The sequence below is a fragment of the Zootoca vivipara genome, chromosome 13 (assembly GCF_965207765.1).
Source record: "Zootoca vivipara chromosome 13, rZooViv2.hap1.1, whole genome shotgun sequence".
NCBI classification, from domain to species: Eukaryota; Metazoa; Chordata; class Lepidosauria; order Squamata; family Lacertidae; genus Zootoca; species Zootoca vivipara.
In genome coordinates this window covers 45,663,005-45,672,507 of record NC_142596.1, presented here as the reverse complement: position 1 = coordinate 45,672,507, position 9,503 = coordinate 45,663,005, and the positions used below count along the sequence as shown (strand labels likewise).

Here is a 9,503-nt window from a genome sequence, read left to right as displayed (position 1 = left end):
GGGGGGGGTTTACTATGAATGTGGCCTAAATATGGTCTCAGCACACCATAGATATTGGCAGTTTTGCTTGCAACAGCTTTCCTCCATGGTCTGTGGTCTTCTCATGAGCTTCTGGTTGGTCACTGTGAGACCAAGACGGGGAACCATATGGATCCTGAATTCTGCTTCATAGGTGTCATGCATGGTTTGAAGATATTTTTTTGCTGCACAAGCATTAAATCAAAACATTGTGGTTAGATTGAGTTGGTAGCCGCATTCATAACTTCAATTAAATGAGGAAATGCCCTTGCAAGAGTCCTGAGAAACTCTCTTTTTCACTTCAACTTTTTGCGTGTTTTCTTTTTCATGCATGCACAATAAGTGTCAACAATCCAGTCTGTCTCAAATCCTTTTCGCACCGTTGACATCCGCAGCATGGATCTCTTCGGGAAGATCTTGCCAGGGGTGAGAGGAATTGTCTGTGACGCGTCGCCCACCCAGATTCAGGCGCTTTTAAACCTCATGTTGGAAGGAGGAGTCATATCCAAGGAATACTACCAAACGCTGCTCCACGAAAAAGACAGAGAGGATCTAGCAAGGAAGATTTCGTTGACCTTGGTGGAAAAATCAGCCATGCAATTGAGCCAACATGGTGCTGCGTCAGCTAGAAGCATGAGTAGTAAGCTTGCTTTTTCTTCCTTTATCATACACTTGCTCGACATTTTCAGTGCAGAAATTCTGCAGTCCATCAGTTCTCAGTTCTGCGAGCGATGGAGTGGACTATGTGTCTTATTTATCAATAATCATAATAATAGCAGCAATAATAATAATAATTTATTTATATCCCGCCCATCTGGCTGGGTTCCCCCAGCCTCTCTGGGCGGCTTCCAACAAAAGATTAAAATACAGAAATCCATCAAACATTAAAAGCTTCCCTAAACAGGGCTGCCTTAAGATGTCTTCTAAAGGTCTGGTAATTGCTGTTCTCTTTGACAGTCCTTTCTTCCAAAGGCATTTCTGGGCAAAGGAGCCTTTTATTTTAAGGGTTACCCAGTCCGGTAAAGGAAAATGACCAAATACTTAACGGACTGAGAAGGAGAGGGGGCTGCCGGCTCGACCTCCCAATGGTTATATCCCAACACCTCAAGCGGTAGCGTAGCAAGGGGGTGGTAGGGGCGGGCCACTCTGGTTATCTCCTGCTTTGACTACTGCAACACACTCTACGTGGGGCTTTGACTCGGGAACTACAACTAATCCAGAATGCGGCAGCTAGACTGGTGACTGGGGGCAGCTGCCGAGACCACATAACACCGGTCCTGAAAGACCTACATTGGCTCCCAGTACGTTCCTGAGCACAATTCAAAGTGTTGGTGCTGACCTTTAAAGCTCTAAACCAGGCATCCCCAAACTTCGGCCCTCCAGATGTTTTGGACTACAATTCCCATCTTCCCCGACCACTGGTCCTGTTAGCTAGGGATCATGGGAGTTGTAGGCCAAAACATCTGGAGGGCCGCAGTTTGGGGGTGCCTGCTCTAAAGGAGCGTCTCCACCCCCATCGTTCTGCTCGGACACTGAGGTCCAGCTCCAAGGGCCTTCTGGTGGTTCCCTCCCTGTGAGAAGTGAGGTTACAGGGAACCAGGCATAGGGCCTTCTCGGCAGTGGCACCTGCCCTGTGGAATGCCCTCCCATCAGATGTCAAGGAGATAAAGAACTATCTGACTTTTAGAAGACATCTGAAGGCAACCCTGTTTAGCGAAGTTTTTAATGTTTGGTGTCTTACTGTGTTTTAATTTGCTGGGGAAAACCAGTCAGATGGGTGGCACATAAATAATAATAATAATAATAATAATAATAATAATAATAATAATAATTCCATCACTTGGGGGTAGGGGTGGTATGCAGCAATAATAGTTAGTCATTCTGTCGGAGTTAATGTGGGAGTATACCGCAGGCTTCTTGGCAAGATAAACTTGCATCACAAGCTACAAAATAGGACCGAAAGTGAAAATAAAGCACACTCCTGCCCACTTTCACTTTTGCCCTCATGAGCTGCCTGTCGCGTGGATGGTGAACCGAAGGTCTCATGTGGGGGTCTCTTTTTATTCCTGGGGTGGGACTGAGGCTGAGGTTTCGTGTGCTGCCTTGACATTCAAGGGGCGAGAGAGGAGCATAGGACTCTCCCTGTGTCCGGTAAGTTTCTGGCTTTGCAAGGCCTCCTTGCAGGAAGGACTGTGGGTTCCTTTGCAGCGAGGCAGCCTAGGAAACTAAATCTGGCTGCCTTCAAGCCTTCAAGGTTGTGCAACAGGTGGCATATTTCGTGTGTGAGGCAGGGAGGAGGAGGATGCTTCCTGCTCTTGACCGGTGGTGCCAGAATAAAAGGGAATTTCCTTTTTCGTCCCCTTTCCGGGATTCCCCCAGTATTGTGATGGCCAGTCTCAAACTCCCAACTTCTGGGTTGCAGAGAGAGAGAGAGAGAGAGAGAGAGAGAGAGAGAGAGAGAGAGAGAGAGAGAGAGAGAGAGAGAGAGAGAGAGAGAGATCACTTTAATTACAGTTCCTCTTCTGTTACACGACTGCTTCTTGAGCATCTCAGTTGTAAAATCTGCACCTTGCAGGTTTTCGGAATGGGACCATTTGACAGCCAGCTGCTCCAAGGTCAGTTAGTTTTCCTTCTCTTTCTCATCCTCTCCAAATTTCCTCCTTTCTCATGAGCACTGCCTCCTTTTCTCCTCCTGTCCCCTGCTTTGCCTACCGGAAAATCTTTGGGTGCAGGGCAGTGCTGGTTTGGGGGGCTTTTTTTGCTGTTGCCTCCTCTGGGAAAGTCTATTTGAGCCACAGCAAATTCAAACAGCTGTTACTTTGCTTTCTTGTCCTCACCTGGGAAATTGCTCTCTTTATTTTGCACCCGGTTTCCTCCCCCCCGAGGCATGGTTGCCTTATGATGCGGTTTGCTAGATTTGTCTCCAGGTGTCTCCAGGTAGCGGCTTGGTCCTGCGGTCCTGTTGCTCAGATCCTGCAAATGGGGCATTGGCAGACTGGGTGGGGTTCTTTCGGTAAGCTTGTTGGCAAGGCCTGCAGCAGGCTTTGGGAGATTAGGGAGCTTGGCATGATGCCAACAGTGGGACTCACAAAGATGCAAAGGACTTGGTCCGATCGTAAGCACTTCTTTCCTCCGCTGTCACCACTGGGACCCCAGACATACAGTGGTACCTCAGTTTATGAACACAATTGGTTCCGGAAGTCTGTTCATAAACTGAGGCGTTCATAAACTGAAGCGAACTTTCCCATTGAAAGTAATGGAAAGTGGATTAATCTGTTCCAGACGGGTCCGCGAAGTACTCAACCTGAAGCGTACTTAACCCGAAGCATGGGTGTAATTGGTTCCGGAAGTCTGTTCATAAACTGAAGCGTTCATAAATGGAAGCAAACTTTCCCATTGAAAGTAATGGAAAGTGGATTAATCCGTTCCAGGCGGGTCCGCGGAGTACTCAGCCTGAAGCGTACTTAACCCAAAGCATGGGTGTAATTGGTTCCGGAAGTCTGTTCATAAACTGAAGCGTTCATAAACTGAAGCGAACTTTCCCATTGAAAGTAATGGAAAGTGAATTGATCCGTTCCAGATGGGTCCGCTGCGTTCGTAAACCGAAAATTCGTAAACCGAGATGTTCATAAACCGAGGTTCCACTGTACTTCAACTATGGATGGGTAGCAGTGCTCTCGAGTGCTCTGCTTGCATCCAGAGACCCAGCGGGAGGATGAAGGGCGCCACAAATGAGTCGGGCTGGTGAAGGGGCTCCCATGCCGCCGCCCCCCCCCGGACCCTCGGCCGCTGCTCGATCTGGCCGACTTGTTGGTGCCGGGCCAGCTTATCAGGTTCACCCTGGGGGAAAGGGTTAAATCCAGTATAACAGAGGGAAGGGAAATACAGGAGGGCGTTTTCATGCCAACCATGTTGTGTAAACACTGCGTAAATCTTGCATGGGTGGAGGGTCCGCTGGTCGCAGCATGAGCAGATTCCATCTGGAAGGCGCCTTGCTGTTTTTCAGGTTAATAATAATAATAATAATAATAATAATTTATTATTTCTACCCCGCCCATCTGGCTGGGTTTCCCCAGCCACTCTGGGCAGCTTGCAACAGAAAAATAAAATTAAATAATCTATTAAACATTAAAAGCCTCCCTAAACAGGGCTGCCTTCAGATGTCTTCTAAAAATCTGTTGTTTCTGATACGTTCTTCTAAGAGGAGGGTGAGGATCAAGAGTATGCTAACATGACTTAGCTCCCTCCTCTTAAATTTATGGCTCCATGCTTATCCCCCTCACCTACCCTCAGTTCCTGTTTCTCAAAGGTTGTGAGGGGGGATATGATTTGGCTAAATGTATGGGGAGTCAGAGAGGGCTTGTGTCATGGGACCCCCAAACTAAGGCCCGGGGGCCCGGAGGCGGCCTTCTAAAACCGTCCTACGGACAGTCCAGGAATCAGCATGTTTTTACATGAGTAGAATGTGTGCTTTTATTTAAAATGCATCTCTGGGTTATTTGTGGGGCCTGCCTGGTGTTTTTACTTGAGTAGAATGTGTGCTTTTATTTAAAACGCATCTCTGGGTTATTTGTGGGGCCTGCCTGGTGTTTTTACATGAGTAGAATGCGTGCTTTTATTTAAAATGCACCTCTGGGTTATTTGTGGGGCCTGCCTGGTGTTTTTACTTGAGTAGAATGTGTGCTTTTATTTAAAATGCATCTCTGGGTTATTTGTGGGGCATAGGAATTCGTCCATATTTTTTTTTCAAAATATAGTCCGTCCGTCCCCCCCCCAAGGTCTGAAGGACAGTGGAGCGGCCCCCTGCTGAAAAAGTTTGCTGACCCCTGGCTTGTGGGCTTCCTTAAGACACCCACCAATAATTTGAGTACCGGTACCATCGTGTGCATTGATGTTGCACTAACTGAAGCCAATCCTTTGTTGTGTTTCCCTTTTTTTCCCCTCCTGGCGGTGAGCCAATGAGTCATTTACCATGATAACAAAGCTTCAGGAACTCATATGATTCAGCAAAATGGCAATCAGAGCTACGGGCGTCCTGCTGATAAGGAAACTTGTTGCCCGTTGTGGGTTTGGGGAGCGAGGCAACAATGTGAGCTGAAAGCAAACAGCCCTTTTTTGTGGGGGTTGGGGTTGGGTGAGCACAATCCAAGGGGGCAACACCAACCACCAAAACACCAGGTATTCAATTTTCATTTTTTTTTAAAATGGCATAAAGAAGAACATGCAAGCGGGATTCTAAGCCAAATGGCTCAGTTTATAGTGGAGTGGTCCAGCCTTAGGGATGGGAGGGATGTTTGATTCATTTTGCATTTAAAGGCAGGTTTCCCTAGTTTCTGCTTTTCCAAACAGTATGCAGCCTCCCATCCAAATTCGCGCTTCTCCAAATTTTGCAGTGCTGTTCTCCAGCCAAGTTAAGTGTACAGAAATGCGTCTGCTGGAATGAAGTGTGTCTGTGCATGCATGCAATAATGAGAATAATATAAAGCACTGTATTTGAGGAAGCTCAAAATAAATAAATAGATAAAGGTAAAGGGGCCCCTGACCATCAGGTCCAGTCGTGTCCGACTCTGGGGTTGCGGCACTCATCTCGCTCTATAGGCCGAGGGAGCCGGCGTTTGTCAGCAGACAGCTTCCGGGTCATGTGGCCAGCATGACAAAGCTGCTTCTGGCGAACCAGAGCAGTGCACGGAAACGCCGTTTACCTTCCCGCCGGAGCGGTTCCTATTTATCTACTTGCACTTTGATGTGCTTTCGAACTGCTAGGTGGGCAGGAGCTGGGACCGAACAACAGGAGCTCACCCCATCGCAGGGATTTGAACCGCCGACCTTCTGATCAGCAGGCCCTAGACTCTGTGGTTTAACCCACAGCACCACCTTGCTCGGCCTATTGGCCTTAGGAAGGGAGCTACCCATAAGACTTGGATGCCTGCCTTTTATTGGTTTTGCATACACACACACACACACACACACACACACATGCAGAACCAATAAAAGATTTGGGGAAGTGGGGAGGACACCACCAGGCGCATGCCCTCCAACATTCCTCATATGAAAATAGGGATATTTCTCACTCTAAATCTCACACGATAAAACATCAAACATTAAAAGCTTCCCTAACATCAAACATTACAAGTCTTCTAAAAGTCAGGTAGTTGCATTTCCTTGACATCCAATGGGAGGGCGTTCTACAGGGCAGGCGCCACTACCGAGAAGGCCCTCTGCCTGGTTCCCTGTAGCCTCACTTCTGGCAGGGAGAAAACCGCCAGAAGGCCCTTGGAGCTGGACCTCAGTGTTTGGGCTGAACAGTGGGGGTGGAGACGCTCCTTCAGGTAGCCACGGGCGTTTAGGGCTTTAAAGGTCAGCACCAACACTGTGAATTGTGCTCGGAAACGTACTGGGAGCCAATGTAGGTCTTTCAAGACTAGTGGTATGTGGTCTCGGTGGCCGCTCCCAGTCACCAGTCTAGCTGCCGCATTCTGGATTAGTTGTAGTTTCCGGGTCACCTTCAAAGGTAGCCCCACATAGAGCGCATTGCAGTAGTCCAAGCGGGAGATAACCAGAGCATGCACCACTCTGGCGAGACAGTCCGCGGGCAGGTAGGGTCTCATCCTGCGTATCAGATGGAGCTGGTAGACACCTGGGCACTGAATTGACCTGCGCCTCCATGGACAACCTCATTCAGGACCAGGGAGTCCTCCATACCCACCTGCAAAGGAAGAGGGGACTTTGAGCTCATTTAGCACCCTGTTGCAATGCTTCCTGTTATACCAGTCCTAAGTCCTAAACTGGGATCCCAGAAGCTGCTTGGATCTTCAGCAGGTGATTCTTCAGCGAGACTTTCTTGTCTTATTTGGAGCCAACTGCTACACAAGCTACATTACCAAAAAAAACACTCAAATCGAAACGCAGAAGCTTGTTCCTGTTAACGGCAGCAGTTTGGCTGTGGGTTGAGGGAAGGGAAATGTCGGGGGGGGGGCAACACACCAAAGTGGTTTCCATCTAGTCCGGCATCCCCTTCCCCCACGGTGGCCAGCCAGGTGCCACCAAAACTCATGTAGGGAGGCGTATCACATGTTGCGACCACAACCAGGGCATGGTCTGGAGGCAAAGGAGGCCACCTCCGTGCTAATGTTTGCAGCGTCCTCCTACAAATGATTAAATGGGCACGGCATTTCATGAAGCTAGCTAATGCACCGGTTTTGCTCAAGACTGTCAGGGCTTCAAGGCTAGTTGGCCACTGTTTGAACCTCTACTGTTTGGCAGTTAAATGCAAAGCCAGCTCTCAGACCTTACAAGTGTCCCTGTTTTCCAGGGGCGTCCCTCATTTAGAGAAGCCGTCCCAGCTCCTGCCAACCTAGCAGTTCAAAAGCACCTCAAAGTGCAAGTAGATAAATAGGTACCGGTACAGCGGGAAGGTAAACGGTGTTTCCGTGCGCTGCTCTGGTTCACCATGACCTGGAAGCTGTACGCCGGCTCCCTCGGCCAATAACACGAGATGAGCACCGCAACCCCAGAGTCGGTCACGACTGGACCAAATGGTCAGGGGTCCCTTTACCTTTACCTTTACACATCTTATTGGGGTTTCTCCAGCACTCTGGGCAGCTTCCAACATATATAAAAACATAAGAAAACATTAAACTTTTTTTTTGGGGGGGGGGGAACTTCCCTATACAGGATTGCCTTCAGATGGCTCGGGCGTCGGGTAACTCCCTACCCTCCAACATTTCTCTGATGAAAATAAAGACATCCTAAGGAAAAGTGGGACCATTCCAGTATTGAATCAGAAATAAATAGTAAAATTACCATTTTGGAATTGAGTTCCTATTTTCATCGGAGAAATGTTGGAGGGTAAGAGCTCTTAAATGGAGAGCAAGAGAGATTGCCACATTTCTTTTTTAAAAAAAGAACTTTAACTTGGAAAAGCTTATTCATTGTTGGATCCCAACCAATCAGGGATCATGCCCTGAATGTGATGTTGTGACAGATTACTGCTGAGGTAGTACAGTGCAGTGGTCAGAGTGCTGGAAAGCCGCAGGTTCAAATCCCCCGTCAGCCATAGAACATTGTTGGCTCACACTGAGCCCAGGCACTCTCATTGTCAGACAAACCTACCTCACAGGGTTGCCATGAGGGGGAAGGGGGCAGGAGAGCCATGCAAATTTCTCTTTGGATGAAGGCTATCTATTAGATTATCCATGCCAACGATACCAAGTTGCAAGCATTTACTATACACACACACACTTCCTGTTTTTGAGCATGGGGGTTGGCACTTCCCTTTAAAACACTGAGCATTGAGGCACATCAGCACCTGTGTTTTGAAAATGCACACAAACTTGCTCCTTTTTTGTACAATTCTGACCTTTGGTAGAAAAAACCCCACCCCAAATGTGGGCATTTTTTTGAGGCATGTGAATACCTGGAGCTAGCTAAATTAACAGACTGGATAAGTAACAAACCTAGAAACAGAACCAGGATCCAGTGGGAATGTCTAAATGAATATTTAAGGAATTTAGGAGTGGGGAAGGAAACATGGCTGTGTCTAGAATAACTGTGCAGGGTAAATGTATAAAAAGATGCTTAAAGTATTTCTTCTCTTTGTATATGTAAATGTGATTGCTATCTAGAGGACAATTGTATAAAAGTACTGAAAGGTTTATTTCTGTGTTCAGTGCGGTGGAAGTATCATAAGATGTAATGAATGTAGGTAAGAGAGGGCTGTTGATTCAGTCCTTCTTTTTCTTTTCAATCTTTCTTTTTTCCTTCTTTCCCCTTTTTTAACTTTTTACCTTTTTCTTTTTTCTTTCTCTTTCTTTTTTCACTCATCAGTCTTTTTGGGGATTTTAAATTTATGTAAACATTATAAAATTGAAGCTATATATTGTATATATATGTATGTACTGTTCTTTGCAATAATAAAATTTAATAAAAGAAAAAAGAAAAGAAAAAAACCCACCCCAAATGTGGGCATTTTTTGAGGCATGAGAAAAACACGAGCTAAACAGAGCAAGTCCTAACTGGTTTCAGCACTAATATAGAGGAAATGAAACAAATTTTATTAAGTAAAGGGGTGTGTGTGTGTGTGTGTGTGTGTGTACGGGTGCGGGAATTTGGAAGCATGTGGAGCGCAAGGGGACCTGTGAGCCACGCAAATGCCAGAAGTGGCTGAATCATACATCTTTCGTTTTACTGATGATGGTGGCGATGCTTTCAGGTGACACCATGGACCCAGGCGTCCTGGCTGGGAAGAGCTGCCTGGACCTGCTGTTCAGTGACATCGACATTCCGGTTCTGTATAAGCAGGTAGTGGAAACAGGTGAGTTCCCCCCCCCCCCCAAAGGCGGCATGAAAAATAATCCCTTGCTTGTTTTGTTTTTTTCATCTGCCTGCCGCCCCATAATTTTTTTATCGTGAAAGCTGCAAAAGACACATCGAGAGTCAGAAAACGAAGGGGACACGATGAAAGTGCAGAAACAATGGAAGAGGCC

The 9,503-nt window shown here is 47.1% G+C and overlaps 1 protein-coding gene across 6 annotated transcripts in view; it reads left to right on the top strand.

Moving 5' to 3' along the window:
- Positions 1–354: 354 nt before the first annotated feature.
- CIITA (class II major histocompatibility complex transactivator) overlaps positions 355–9,503 on the top strand; it is a 47,092-nt gene continuing 37,943 nt past the window's right edge. Inside the window, exons 1-3 of one of the 6 annotated variants that reach the window (XM_088656943.1) lie at positions 545–658; positions 2,594–2,633; positions 9,230–9,331. In XM_088656943.1, coding sequence (XP_088513069.1) covers positions 2,603–2,633; positions 9,230–9,331 — 133 coding nt within the window. In that variant the 5' untranslated portion in view covers positions 545–658; positions 2,594–2,602. The other 5 variants (XM_088656942.1, XM_035131936.3, XM_035131940.3 and 2 more) reach the window with 5 other exon arrangements.